The following is a 16466-nucleotide window of genomic DNA, read 5'->3' as shown; positions in this document are numbered from 1 at the left end:
AGTTTGGGTAGACTCCGGGAGTTGGTGATGGACAGGGAGGCCTGGCGTGCTGCGACTGGACATATCAGACTGTACGCTGGATATATACAGCTCCGACTGAGGAGAGTCAGAAACAGGATTTCTTATGAAAGCAATAGTGTTCACAGTAGCAATCAATGGAATGGAATAGAAGCAACAAACTAAATTCAAGATACCACATAAGCAACAACAGGAGCCTAGTGACAAAGGAAGAGGAAAAAGATATCAAAACAAGTGACCAAAGTAAAGACCACCATCATAAAAACAACTTACAATGACTTAAAACAGAATTAATTAATTTTTTAAATAATGGGAGCTAGAGAGAAAAAGGAAACTACTACAAATTCTACTCCAAAATGGAAGACAGTGGGAACCATTTGGGAAATACTACCACCATAAACTATACAAAATTTAAATAAGCGGGGGGAAACGTAAACTATGACCTGGATGCAGAGTGTTTCACTAACTAAAGCCTTTGACTATGTGGATCACAACAAACTGTGGAAAATTCTTAAAGAGATGGGGACATCAGACCACCTTAACTGTCTGCTGAAAAATCTGTATGAAGGTCAAGAAGCAACAGTTAGAACTGAACATGGAACAACAGACTGGTTCAAAATTGGGAAAGGAGTATGTCAAGGCTACATATTGTCACCCTAATTATTTAACTTCTATGCAGAGTACATCATGTGAATATCAGGATAGATGAAGCACAAGTTGGAATCAAGACTGCTGGGAGAAATAATAACCTCAGATATATCCAGATGATACCACCCTAATGGCAGAAAGTGAAGAGGAACTAAAGAGCCTCGTGATGAGGATGAGAGAGTGAAAAAGCTGGTTTAAAACTCAACACTCAAAAAACCGTGACATCCGTTCCCATCACTTTATGGCAAATAGAAAGGGGAAAAATGGAAGCAGTGACAGGTTTTATTTTCTTGGGCTCCAAAATCACTGTGGACGGTGACTGCACCCATGAAATTAAAAGACCCTTGCTCCTTGGAAGGAAAGTTATGACAAACTTAAGACAGCATATGAAAAAGCAGAGACATCTATCTGCCAACAAAGGTCCACACAGTCAAAGCTACGGTTTTTCCAGCAGTCATGTATGGATGTGAGAGCTGGGCCATAGGAAGACTGAGCACTGAAGAACTGATGCTGTCTAACTGTGGTGCTGGAGAAGGCTCTTGAGAGTCCCTGGACTGCATGAAGTTCAAACCAGTCATTCCTAAAGGAAATCAACCCTAAATATGTCTTCAAAGGACTGATACTGAAGCGCCAATACTTTGGCCACCCGATGTGAAGAGCCAACTCACTGGAAAAGATCCTGATGCTGGAAGAGACTGAGGGCAGGATGAGGAGGGCGCAACAGAGGATGAGATAGTCGGATGGCATCACCAAGTCAATGAACATGAGTCTGAGCAAACTCCGGGAGATGTGAAGAACAGGAAAGCTTGCAGTCCATGGGGTTGCCAAGAGTCAAACACAATTTAGCAACTGAACAACAGCAGCATCCAACAATTAAAACAGTCTTCAAGATAGAAAATTATTCTGTAATTCTGTATATGGTTCTTCAGGGTGACTATTTTACATTATAATGATTACCGGAAAATGGTTTCAGAAAAAAATTGATCATACTGTTTTATATTAAATAGCAAACTGGCGTGTGTGTTCTCAGTCATGTCCGACTCCTTGCAACCCCACTGACTGTAGCACACCACGCTGCTCTGTCAGTGGAATTTTCCCAGGCAAGAATACTGGAGAGGGTTGCCATTTTCTTCTCCAGGGGATCTTCCTGCCTCAGGGGTCACTGGCAGGTGGATTCTTTTACCACTTGTGCCACCTGGGGAGCCCCCTTTCTATCAAATATTACTTATAACTCAGCCTTTTTCTATTTATATTAAATATTACCCATATATCACCTTTCTTTCTGTTTATCTCTTCTGAAGACTGCAGGAATGTTTTTCTTTCCCTTGTATCACTGTTATTTATTTTTTTATTTAACACTTTTTCTGTCTTTATTGAAATAAGTCAAAGACTGCACAAATTTTTAAAACTCAGATCCTATTTAATTTGCCCCACAAAGTGAAATTAAAGGGCACTGTATTCAAAATAAGATGAAAATACTGAACTTACTACATATGGTCTAGGAAGTTATCAGAAATTAATATTACTGAATTTAAAAGATGGCAGAAAGTTTCATAGATGTTAGTAACATCTGCCTTTTTCCCAACAGGGGGCTGGTCTAGAAAAATCACAGTTGATTCTTTTTAAGGCCTTTGGATAGAGGTGAAAGAACAGAAATTTACATAACCGGTCCAAAATAGATTACCAAATTGCTTCTTCTCCAAAATAAAAAAAAACAAAATACATCAGAGTGTAATGGAACAATAAAGAAGAAGGAAATTCTACTAGAGTACTATACTTATTTTCCTTTATAGTTTCTCACTAAGACAATGAATGATGAAAAAATATATGCAGATACAACACTACTGCAAGATATTAACGACACAGGAATGAAGAGGGGGTAAAACTAAGAAGGTATAATGCGGGAACTTTCTACCTCCCCTTCCTATAACCTAAAACATCTAAAACATAAGGTCTATTACTTTGCTTAAATGTTTTAATAAAACAAAAAATGAGACAGCACAAGGCTGTCTACTACCATTGCAGCTTTTAGTTTCCTTATAAACATTTTTCTTCAACAACTATTTTTCCTAAGTATAAAAATGATATGTGAAGTGAAGTCGCTCAGTCATGTCCGACTTTGCGACCCCATGGACTGCAGCCTCCCAGGCTCCTCCATCCATGGGATTTTCCAGGCAAGAGTACTGGAGTGGGTAGCCACTTCCTTCTCCAGGGGATCTTCCCGACTCAGGGATTGAATCTGGGTCTCCCACATTGCAGGCGGACGCTTTACCCTCTAAGCCACCAGGGAAGCCCAAAAATAATATAGGATTACTGATAAATTTTTGGAAAACATACTAAAATTAAAAATTTCGAAAATCAAAATTTCCAGTAATTCATGGGAATAATCATGAAAATCAGTGTACATTTCCATGCTTTTTATATATGAAAAATACATACATACTTCAAATATTTACTATTACACAGCATGTAAAGTGTTGTATGTAATATTTTATTTAACCTACTGTGAGCATTTTCTACTATCACGCAACACTAAGAAAGCTGTAAAGAATTAATCACATTTAAAATTTTGAAAAAATGTTTCTGCTGACACAAGTAAATAACTACAATGAAAGGGGGGAAAAAAAACAGGGACAATAAATAAACAATCCTAGTCTTTGCTTCTAGAACACATGCTATGTAGTACACAGAAGGGAAAAATAGGCTAGCAGAAATACCAAGTTCGAAACAAAACTCTCTGAGATATACCTGTTTACCAAACAAAAGTAGAACAGTGGATAGGAGGCCTGAAATGTCCCAAAAGATGAGGGGAAACATTATTTCTGATTTTAATACAACCCACCTACTCATTCTTTCAAAATTCCTTCTATGTTTCATTAATCTCATGTTACAGTAACAAGAAAGAATAAATCCTTTGGGCAATTGATTTTTTTTCTAGTTTTTAGTTTTGGGTTTTTTTTAAATGAAACAGCACAACACAGAAAAATACTACTTATATAAAATAATATCCCCCTTGTTTTAACTTGGTCTTTATTTTTTCTTATAGACTGCAGCAGGTTTAATAGCAGCCCCAAAGGTATGCCCAAGTTGTAACCCCCAGAATCTACAAAGAGGACTTTGTTTAGAAAAATGATCTTTGTGCATGTGATTGTGGATTCTGAGATGAGACCAGCCTGGATTAAGGTGGGCGCTTGTTTGTTTGTGCTCAGCTGCTCATTTGTTTTGACTCCTTGCGACCCATGGACTGTAGCCTGCCAGGCTCCTCTGTCCATAGACTTTTCCAGGCAACAATACTGGAGTGGGTTGCCAATTCCTACTCAATAACTTGGTCTTTTTAATATCACATAGTCTTCAAGTTCACCTGGTGTTATCACTAAGTTTCTAATCAACAGCTAGGATTTAAGGTCTTGCACCCAAGACTTTGGAAGGAATATAGAAAGAGAGATGGGACAAAAATCAAACTGCAGTAAGAGTTACTGAACTGCCAAGACTCACACCTTCATGACGACAGACTCGAGGGCAGCATTCCCTTCCCAAGGATCCGATTCAGACACTATGCAAGACACAGCAAAGTACTGGATATCACATGAACATCGGGCAATGGATAACCAGACTCAAAGACCAAATGTCACCAAAACTTCCTCACACTAACCACTACCTATACACATCTCAAGAGCAGGAGAGGAAAAAGTATTTTAATAGATCTGTCACTCATTCATCCACCCAATCAGAGGCATCCAATTAACCATACACTACTATGTGTAAGTGGGAAAAGTACTGAAATCCTTGATTTATTTCATATTACTCAAATTTATTCAGAAAATTATTAAATAATCAACAACACACTACAAAAGTATAATCACTTAAAACATGCCTTACAAAACCTTTTACTTAATCAACAATCCGAAACTTTGCTAAAATGAGATTAATAACTTTTTTGTTGTAATCACTGGTAACAAACTCACCAGGTGATTCTCTCCCCACATCTGTGGCTTGAGCTGAATCCACTGAAGAAACCACACTAACAGCATTGGTAGGTATACCTGTAAGTGTGGAAGGTAAGACTGCTGATTTTTTTGTTGCAACGATGACACTTCTGTAATAAAGAAAATAAATAGATTTTAAAATATAGAAGATTACACAATTACATAAATTTCAAAACAGAAAATAGGAAACCAACTTCTTTCTACCATATATCTCTATTTTGACGTACAATTTAGAAAATATTCTCAATAAGAAATCACTTCAATGGTATTCACATTAATTTATTCTTTACTTTTCAGAATCAAGATAATGTTCTATGAAAATATAATAATACAAGTTAACATTTAAACTTATATTTACTATATTCTTTAAATTTAAAATCATCTTTAATTATCCAACTTAAAATATAACCAAAGGTATATACAAAAAACAAATACAGCATTCATGTGGAGAAGTAACCTTTAACCTCAGAAGCGAAGCAGAAAACTCAACAGATTTCTACAAGAATTTTAAAGCACCAGTAAGTTGAAATGATAAAACCTTAGAAATCTTATAAAGTAACAAAATGCAGATATTAACAATTTTTAAACATGTATACAATCAAATTTTTATTTTTCAACCTTCAAAGACTATCTTGTGATACTATTACAAAGAAAAAACAATGCATACGCATAAAAGCTAGATGTAAAAATATCAACTAATCAGATTTGTTCATCTCTGTACTATTTAAACACAGGTATTTATGATATACCAATTTCAATTAAAGGGTAATACTTTATGCCAAAATAGTAACTAAAAGACCTTATTAGGCATAACGTAAAAGGCACTTTTAATTGAAGTTAGCTCCATAAACATGCAAAATCCCAGTTAATGAGGTAAAGAGGACAGCTGATATATAATGCACTCCCACAGCAGTGCTTACTTTTAATTACCTGGTGTTAACCATAAGCCTAAAGTCTTCAACATTCAATTTATTTAATCACATCTTTTGTTGACAATATTGTAACTGCAAGCTTCAAGTATTCCCTTAACAGCTTTATTCAGTTTAGAAATAAAGTTACTTACTTGATCCCAATAAATGCATTCAGAAGTGAAAATTACATAATTCTAATATTTTGAAAACACATTTTGTTTCTGTTGTTACATCAGAAAGAGATAACACAACGTGAAATAGGTTCTGTTTTACTTCAGTGCCTATCATGTGACAGCAAACACCGTCGCCAATTAAATTAAGTTCTCTTGTGCTAGGCATGGCGTATTCAATGTACTTGGGGGTAGCTGGTGGCACATCATTATAAGGGTGACTGCCAATGTTAACTATACACTAAAAAATAGAAGCAACAGCCACCTGAGCCCTCAATCCAAAACACTGTGCTTAAATCATGGTAGCTTATATCACGTGAAGATTATTGACTTTAGGGGGAGTGGATGACCCCCTCTCTACGTGTGTGTGTGTGTGTGTGTGTGTGTGTGTGTGTGTGTGTGTATACACGTGTGCTGGTAGTACATTCACAAAACAATACAAAATGTATTTTGTGCATTACCTGCTACAGGCAAAACTTTACAAGCCTATTGTTTAAGAAAATCTGTAGCTATTTATTTGCTAGCAAGCTATTTTGATGGGAGAGGGGCAAACATGGAGGATTTACTCTGATATTTGTTCACAAAAGAAACTAGCAAGATTACTAGATTACTCATATAAGAGCCAAGTCCTGCAGGAGCAACCGAATTTAGTATTTAGAAAAGTAAAACTGCTTTTTCTATATTTGAAATTTAAGCCATAAGCCTACCCTATGTACCGGCAATTCTACTCTTAGAAATCTCCTCAAGATAACTTAAGTCCATAAAGAATAGATACAATAACATTAAGAAATGCTTTACTGATAACAACCAAAAACTGGAAACAGCCAAGAATCTTTAAGCAGAAAAATGAATTAAAATTTGGTGGTATACATATAGAATGGAATAACAGTAATAGAAAGAAATAAACTACTGATCGATTAACATAACGTGTATGAATCTCAAAAGCATTATGTTAAGTGAAGGAAGCCTTATACAGAAGAACACATACTTTGTATTTCCTTTAAGGATGTAAGGATTAAGTCCTTCATGAACTTCCTACATGAAGTTCTAGAAAAGGCAAAATTAATCTAATATTTAAAAAAATATAGGACAATAATTGCCTGTGAGGGTCGGACAGGCTCTAGCTAGGAAGGAGCATTAAGGAACTTTCAAGACTGAGGATAACTTGACTGGAAATTTAGGTTACATAGGCGTTTAATTTGTCAAAACTCATAAAATGGCACACTTAAGATTTGTGCCTGTCACAGTATGTACACTTTACCTTAAAAAACTGTATTGGTCTCTGATTAGAGATCTATGTGCCTTAACAGTTTAAGACTGAAGTGATCTTATGCATGCAACTTACTTTGAAATGCATAAAAAAATAAGACTGATGGATACAGAGATGGTTATATGGAAAACTGTACAATGAAGTAAACAAAGGCTAATTGCAGAATCTCAGTGACAGGTCACTAAATGTTCACTGTACAATACTTTGAACTTCTCTGTATGTTTAACAAAATGGTGAAAGATAGTAACAACAAAAAATTTACCACAGATGTCCCATAATAGGCATAATCTCTATTCGTCCAAGATGGCACAGTTAACAAAAGAACCTGACCTCATTTCTGTTCCTTCAAACAAATGCCATTAATAATGTTTTCAATCATGAATAATAGCTATAACTTAGTTCAGTAAATATTTATTGTCCAATATCTTTCACACATTCTCATTCCAAATACATCTGAAGTGTGGCTTCTTATATGAATTTACATTTAACTAGTGACTTCACTTTCACTTTTCACTTTCACACATTGGAGAAGGAAATGGCAACCCACTCCAGTGTTCTTGCCTGGAGAATCCCAGGGATGGGGGAGCCTGGTGGGCTTCTGTCATGGGGTCACACAGAGTCGGACACGACTGAAGTGACTTAGCAGCAGCAGCATTCCTTACTGGAGAAGGCAATGGCAAGCCAGTCCAGTACTCTTGCCTAGAAAATCCCATGGATGGAGGAGCCTGGTAGGCTGCAGTCCGCGGGGTCGCTAAAGGTCGGACACGACTGAGCCTCTTCACTTTCACTTTTCACTTTCACACATTGGAGAAGGAAATGGCAGCCCACTCCAGTGTTCTTGCCTGGAGAATCCCAGGGATGGGGGAGCCTGGTGGGCTTCCATCTATGGGGTCACACAGAGTCGGACATGACTGAAGTGACTTAGCAGCAGCAGCAACATTCCTTACAGACTTCTGCAATATGCTCTTATGATTCTTGAACTAAGCATGTACATTATTTCACAACTCCAAGCCTTTGTACGTGCTATTTCTCTACCAAGATTTCTTCCACTTAGTCTGTCTGCCAGCGATCTTCCTTCTCACCTTTCAAAACCTTGCTAAAAGGTTAAGTGTCCCCAGACAGCCAAGTTGATGTTCACTATTCTTTGTGTTCTTGCATGATTCAACTTTGTAAACTTAATAAATACATACAATACATGATCCTATCATATAAACTTAATAAATCATTAATGAATGTTAAGCTTAAGCACTGATAATATGTCAAGGTATGTCAAGAATTACTACTCAATTCACAACATAATCCTAACATACTTATTACTTTCATTTTTAAAAAACTGAAAAAGTAAAGTTCAGAAAGGAAAAGTAATTTGTCAGGTAGATGGCAGAACTGCCCCACAGTTCTAGGTTTATCTAAACAAGGGCCTCTAATTTGAACCAGTTCCTCATACTGACCTTTAAGTTTTACTGAGATATAATTCACATTCCATACAATTTATTCATATACAGTATATAATTAAATGGTAGAATATTCAAAAACTGTACAACCATCACCACAATTATGTTAACATTTAAACATAATTCTATATTATAATCTATAAGCAATGGGAATAAAGATTTCCAAGATTTAAAATTATTAATACATATGTACTATTACTAAAATACAAAAATAGTCTGCTCAGAAAGAGAAAAACTGCATTCTTTAGCAATTTCTTTAGTACATAACAGAAAAATAGAATTAATCAATTTCCATATTCAATGAATGTTTCAAATCACCTCTGAGAAATTAATATAAAAATGCTTTAGCACATAAAAACAAAGAAAATTCAGTCACAAAGATTCACTTAGAAGGACATTAAGTAGGAAGCAAATTTCATGTTATTTTCACTCCCTTTACTGTTTTTATTATAATAAATTATAAATTTTCTGTGTAAAAGACTAAAATCTTCAACACAGTGGTATATTTAAGCTACCATACTTATCATGTATAAAAGTGTAAATCTAAACTGTTAGTAATGTTGTTGTTTAGTTGCTAAGTCCTCTGTCCATGGGATTGTACAGGCAAGAATACTGGAGTGGGTTGCCATTTCCTTCTCCAAGGGATCTTCCCGACCCACAGATCGAACCTGTATCTCCTGCTTAACAAGCAGATTCTTTACCTCTGAGCAAATGAATTAGTAAAGCCCTGTCTTAAAATTTTAATAAAATGTCATGATTTTCATCCTACAGCTTAAGGTTCTAGCTAAATTGAAATCCTTGACTGAATTTTGATACATGCCATCAATTTTAAGAAAAAGCACTTCAAACTTTTTGGCATAAAAAAATAAGAAGACAGATAAGACTTTTAATTATGTAAGCTGTGTTTCCAAACTTTCAAGTTATAACAAAATATTAAAGTATAAAATTCCACATATTATAGCTTTTTTTCTTTATACTCACCAACTTTAATAATTAGTATCTGTAAAGCACCATGCTAAGGACATATATGAATTATGTTACTTACATTTACACCAAACTACCACCACCATAAGGGAATTATTTATACTAACAACCCGAGAGGCAGGCACTTCATATTATGAGCCCCATTTTACACATGAGAAAGAAGTAACTTTCCTAAGCCTCCACAGAGAGAAAGCATAAACACTGCTGACTTTTCTTTTTCTTACCTGAACTAGGGAGACTTTTTTGGAGATTTCTTTTTATTGAGTAACAACAAAGAGAGAACAACATTTTCTTTTAGATCACTAAGGTTCAGAAGTTCCATTTCAGAATTGTATCAGTCTGAAATATCATAAACTTTCACAGAAACACTATTTTCTTTAAAATGCAAATAATTCACTAAAGGAAAAGAGCATTTTAAGCCAAGTACTTTAGTCCCCAAGGATCTAGCTGAAAAGCCAGACAAAGCCCTTGAACTTTATCAAGATAAATCCCTGGCATCCACTAATCACCAGAGAGGATCTCGGAATGAGATAAGAGAAGGAATTTTGGCATGGGGATGAACACAAACACCTTGCCATCCACAAAGGCCCACAACCTGGCAGCCTATCAGCAAGGCTCCACTCATGGAGCTGTTACTCTAAACTTTCCAGCTATTGCTTGGAAGTAGATAATTCTTAAGATATGAGGAGAGTTGTGATTTCTGACACAGCATTCCAGAGATAAATACACGATCAGAGGGATGCTTTGAAATTCTCAAAGATACTCCTCTGGTCTAAAGCTGCATGAAAAGTTTTTCAAAAGGTGTATCTTGCTTTGAAAAAGAGAGGGGGGAAAACAGAGCAGTTTGCTTGCCATCAGACAATATGTTAAATGCATACCAGACTTGTAAGCTCCAAATAGCCTCCTGAAAAACAGTATTGCCAAATTCCCCTTTGTTTTCTATTTTAATAAATCCCTAAAAATGTATTCCCTTTGCAGTTTCCTAAATAAGTTCATAAACTACTCACTGAAGGTATCATGAAGGCACAGAAAATTTTTACACTACTTAAAAAGAACTAAATGCCAAAACACATGAAAACTGGGGAATTTGTAAGGAAACAACTTGGATTATATTAGAAATATACATTAAATGTAAAAACCTACCCTCAAGTTTTTTTCATTATTTAATCTAATATTAATACAAATTTAAACAAGTTTATAAATACTGTCAATTTTTTTAAAAACCTAATCATTTACACCTCAAAATATAGTCATTGCAGTTTGTCATATACTTTTTGAGACATATGGAAACATATATATATATATATTTTAAGACCATTAAATCCCAAACTAAACTGTACTCTGCTTTTTCATTTAATAATATATCTTCAACAGCATTTTACATCAATACCTAGTGTTGTGCTTTTCTCTCATCAGCGGCTGCAGAGTATTTACCATATGCATAGGAAACAACACATGTAACCAGTTCATTTGCAACTACGTTTGCATAGCACTGGAGAAGGCAATGGCAACCCACTCCATTACTCTCGCCTGGAAAATCCCATGGGAGGAGGAGCCTGGTAGGGTGCAGTCCATGGGGTCACTAAGAGTCGGACACGACTGAGTGACTTCACTTTCACTTTTTCACTTTGCATAGCACTGCCAAATGACAGGGTAGAGTTCACTGGCTATGGCTCAAATCTCAGCTCCACCACTTATTAGCACAAGAGCTTAAGCTGTTTGTTTACATTGCCTATGCCTCAGTTTCTTCATCTGTAAAATAAGAACAAAAACAGTGTCTATCTACCCACCTACCTGCCTATCTAAAACAATGTACTTTAACACTTTCACAGGGTAAAAGCTCAACAGGTATTAGCTTCATTATGAAATTCCTCTTACAGGAAAAAAACATTTTTTACTTGCATACATCTGTATAAACTTCTAGAGATATAATTAAGTTTGCATATTTTAAATTTTAATTAACTGCCGATTTTTCCTCAAATAAACTGTACCACGATGCCCTCCACAATATACTCTCATTAAGACTAGGCATTTAAACTTCTAAATTTCTTCATGCTAAGTGCTACATATTAATATATATTCAACATCATTTCATACCAATACATATTGTTCTGCTTTTTTTCCGCTTTAATAGCTGTATAGCATCACACTGTCATACAGGAAACTGAGACTCAGGAGGATGAGGTAATTTGTCCAAATCCACTAATAAGAAATTGAGCCAGAACTCACACACAGCTGTGTCTGATTTCCAGAATCAATATATAACTCCTATAAGCCTAATTAAAAAATAAGAAGAAGAAAGGAAGAAAAGGAAAAAATAATCTGACTCTAGCAACCACTGTATCTATAACAACACATCATACATACACCAATACGCTATTTACCTGGAATTTAGACTCTCTCAGTCGTATCATTCTAGGACACTTGATCTAAACTTTAGACAGAGGGAGAAGGAACAAGATGACAGAGGATGATGGCAAAAAGATTTTCCAATAAAATTATATATTCCCTGTGTTCAGAGCACCTTAATTATATAAATAATTTTAACCAGCTTGGATGTCTAATGTGCCAGCAAGTCTGAAGTAGAAAATCAAGAGATGAGATGAAATACAGAGAAGGCACAATGAAATAAACAACCAGACAGAAGGAAATTATGATGAAAATGTCAAAAGAAAACAGAAGCCAAGTGGAAGGAAATCCCATTGGCCTTATTTAAGAGACAATTTGAGTATCAAGATAAACAACAACTTAACAGTATAATTCATCCTATAAAACAGGAAACCATAAGGCCATATATTGAATGTATTGAATTCATTTGATGAGGATGACAACAGTTTCATAGTACCTCTTCCCAAGGAGTATCTTAACAGTGGAGAAACCCAGAAAATGCCATTTTAATAAATGATCTGAATGAATATCATCAGTAACAAGATAAAACCGTGTGCCACTTGTTAGAACACAACAGGAAAAAACAGTGCCACTTCTGTGATACTACTCCCAAAGCCGCTTTAAATTGAATCAAATCTCGAGGAAACATTAGACAAACGAAACTGAGGGACATTCTACAAAACAGTTCTCATCTCCTAAAGGATCAAGGCTATTAAATTTAAGCAAAGACTAAGGAACTATTCTTCTAAACTGAAGGAGAAAAAAAGAGACACAACAAAATATAGTACACAACTCTGAATTCAATCCTTCTACTAAAAAGAGCATTACTGAGAAAATCAATGAAACTTGAAATGTGTTTGAAGATTTGAAGGGAGTATGATATCAATCTTAATTTCCTTACTGTGATTAATTTACTGTGGATATGAAGAAAAAACACAATAAACTATTCAAAAAGGATGGAGTATTATATCAATTTCCCCTCAATAGGTTCAGGAAAAGTAAAATTTAATTGGCAACTTTTCTGTAAGGTAGAGCTTGTTTTTATATAAAAATGTTGACTTTTGAAAATGAATTCAGTAACTCATATATATGTCTTACAGGCAGAATTTCAGAAAATTTACTGTAAATTTAATATAAAGAAAAGTCTCAAGCACATTAGCCAAAGGTTTCTTAGGACAACAGAACCAACAAAGTCAGGAATCTATAGTTAGCTCTCTCAAGCTGTCAAGGCTGAACACTTAGATGAATTCCTAAGTCTGCCAGAATTCACAGATTCCCACTTTTTCCACAAAGGCTGGCACATACTGACAGCAGGAGAGTGAAAGATAACCATCTGGAAGAATAAGTGATTTCTAAGTTGCAATAAACAAAGAAGAAAATTATTTGATATGCAACTTGCTAATGTAATATTAACATTCTTCTTAAACAATCTTAATGATTATGTTGATAATAGCACTGAAACATCTATATTACCATATGTGAAATAGACCACCAGTCCAGGTTCGATGCATGAGACAGCGTGCTCAGGCCAGTGCAAGGGATGACCAACCCTGGGGACGGGATGGGGAGGGAGGGGAGAGGGGGGTTCAGGGTGGGGAACACATGTAAACCCAGGGCGGATTCATGTCAATGTATGGCAAAACCATTACAATATTGTAAAGTAATTAGCCTCCAATTAAAATAAATTTAATTTTTAAAAAAATGAAATGATATACAAACCAGTCAACAAAATATCGTAATTTTTAAAAACTAGATTAAACCATCAATTTTAATGCTGAAGCTATAAAATTTAGCAAAGTTAATTCCTGCTTAATCTTTAAACTCCCTTATAATGCATGTATTTAGAATATGCTAAAACAAAAGACTATTTATAGTACCTGTCAAAAGATCTGAACTGCACAGGTTGTTCAGCAGAAAGATCACCAAGAGCCCCAAGGCAGGCTGGTGGCAGAAGGGCAGGATCCACAGTGACTCCATCTGCTGGTATGTTTACTAAGCTTCGGAGAATGTCCTTCACATTGACATTTTTTGAAACTGGAACTGACGGTGCAGCCTTGCTATCCGATTCATTCCCTCCATCACTTTTGGTTTCCTGAGATTTACTGACTTCTGAAGAAAGAGTGCACAGAGCCTCATTGATGGCATCGGGGCCTACACTGATGCTCGGAGGCGCTCCAGGAGCAGCCACGTCTGCGCGGTTGTCTAGCCCAGGAGCTGTTTCTCCCCCAATGCCTGAGTCCCTCCTTCGAGCAGGTGATGTACTTCCAGATTCTTCCACAGATGCTGGAGTTAATGGGCTCGATGCTGCTGGTGAATCTTCTACATCTTACCCAGAAAGAGAAGAAAAGTAAAAATAAAAAAAAATTTACAAATAATTTTAAAAAGGTACGTTCACTCCTAATTGTTTTAGATTATGAAACATACAGCATGTTTTAAAAGACTAAAACAAATTAATCTATAAAATATACTGAGTTAACACACATATAATGAAATAGTTTAATAAAATAAAAATAATAAATAAGGTTAACAAAGTATCTGAGAAAACCCCAAATGAATGTGACATACCAATGGGTGTGTCAACACAAGGTTGAAAGCCATTGGTCTATAAGAAAAAGTCCAAAATCCTTAGGGTATACTCAAGGTTCTTCAATAATATAAGTCTGCTAGGATGTAAACTTCATCAGGGTAGCGAACTTATCTCCATTAACACTTCATCTCCAGCACCAGTGACAATGCCTGGGCCTACAACAATGTCCAGCAAGTAGTAGGTCCACCGATAAGTATTTTTCAGATGACTATTCATCTCCAACTTTACCTCCTGCTACTCATGCCATAATACATATACAACACAAAATTGCTTACAATCTGCTGAATGGGCTTCTGTGCCTTATACACTGGCATTTCTTCAGATAATAGTCCCAAGACCTCTACCTCAGACAGAGTTTCTACTAGAAAACATGTTACCAACCCTATATAGATGAAAGACTCAATGACCTTTAAAATATAGTCCCACAAGGAACATCACCTTTTCTATTTGCTTTTTTTCCCCTCCAATCAGGTATTGATTCCATTTCAACAAAAATGCTCCATCGTGCTAAATCCAATGATCAGTTCTCGACCTAACAGCTCCTGACATAACAGCAGCAACTGATTATTCCTTCCAGGCTGGTAACACTCTTCCAGCTTTTCATGTACCTTACTGTGATTTCATCTTTACTTCCTTCACTTTTCTTTCTCCCTTATTTCTTAACTTGGAGGAATTTAGTACTCAGTTCTTAATCCTTTTACTTTTTCTATCAACATTTATATCCTTAATGGTCTCATTCACTCTCCAAGTATTATATACCACTATTTCAATCAATCAATCAAATTTAGATTATTGTACGTAACTGCCTACTCTACATTTTCTTTTATATGTCTAAAAGATATCACAAACACAACATATCGAAAATTAAATTTCTTATCCTTGCCTGAGTATGTTTCACATTCAGTCTATCCAACTGCACATTGTAATTATTCTTGACTACCTTCCATCTTTCACATACGCACACCTAATATTTTTAAATCCTGCTTCTCACCATCAGAATATATCCAAAATCTCACTGCTTCTCACTAGCCCTACAGTTACACCCAGGTCAATACCCAAATCACCTCTTGCCTAGATTATTGCAATATACTCCTAACTGGTTATGTTAGACTGTTACATTAATGGATCTATAGGTCATGCCTCCTGGTATTCATCCCCTTGAGTAGTTCTTGAGTATGGGTTAGGCCTGACTTCAGTTCAGTTGTTCAGTCATGTGCAACTCTTGTGACCCCATGGACTGCAGCAGGCCAGGCCTCCCTGTCCATCACCAACCGCCGGAGTTTACTCAAACTCATGCCCATTGAGTTGGCCATCCAACCATCTCATCCTCTGTCGTCCCCTTCTCCTGCCTTCAATCTTTCCCATAATCAGGGTCTTCTCCAATGAGTCAATTTTTTGCATCAGGTGGCCAAAGTATTGGAGTTTCAGCTTCAGCATCAGTCCTTCCAATGAATATTCAGGATTGATTTCCTTTAGGATGGACTCGTTGGACCTCCTTGCAGTCCAAGGGACTCTCAAGAGTCTTCTCCAACAACACAGTTCAAAAGCATCAATTCTTCAGCCCTCAGCTTTCTTTATGGTCCAACTCTCACATCCTCACATGACTACTGGAAAAATCATAGTCTTGACTAGATGGACCTTTGCTGGCAAGGTAATGTCTCTGTTTTTAAATAAGCTGTCTAAGTTGGTCATAACTTTTCTTCCAAGGAGTAAGTGTCTTTTAATTTCAAGGCTGCAGTCAGCATCTGCAGTGATTTTGAAGCCAAATAAAATAAAGTCTGTCACTGTTTCCATTGTTTCCCCATCTATTTGCCACGAAGTGATGGGACCAGATACTATGATCTTAGCTTTCTGAATATTGAGCTTTAAGTCAACTTTTTCACTCTCCTCTTTCATCAAGAGGCTCTTTAGTTCCTCTTCACTTTCTGCCATAAGGGTGGTATCAGCTACATATCTGAGGTTATTGATATTTCTCCCAGCAATCTTGATTCCAGCTTGTGCTTCATCCAGTCCAGCATTTCTCATGATGTTCTCTGCATATAAGTTTAAT

At 36.1% G+C, this 16466-nt stretch overlaps 1 protein-coding gene across 3 annotated transcripts in view; it reads right to left on the bottom strand.

Moving 5' to 3' along the window:
• The window catches only part of LRBA (LPS responsive beige-like anchor protein), a 777374-nt gene that overhangs the window by 568267 nt on the left and 192641 nt on the right, over nucleotides 1-16466 (bottom strand). For all 3 annotated transcript variants that reach the window (XM_055405330.2, XM_055405331.2, XM_088827977.1), the window contains exons 30-31: nucleotides 13707-14154; nucleotides 4632-4762 (exon numbers count right to left, since the gene is read on the bottom strand). In XM_055405330.2, the coding sequence (XP_055261305.2) occupies nucleotides 4632-4762; nucleotides 13707-14154 (579 nt within the window). The remainder of the gene's footprint in view (nucleotides 1-4631; nucleotides 4763-13706; nucleotides 14155-16466) is intronic.

Source organism: Moschus berezovskii, chromosome 19 (assembly GCF_049115385.1).
Source record: "Moschus berezovskii isolate FMDL1 chromosome 19, NW_MosBer_1.0, whole genome shotgun sequence".
Lineage (NCBI taxonomy): Eukaryota > Metazoa > Chordata > Mammalia > Artiodactyla > Moschidae > Moschus > Moschus berezovskii.
The sequence above is the reverse complement of the archived record's forward strand: the minus strand, read 5'-3'. Positions and strand labels throughout refer to the sequence as shown.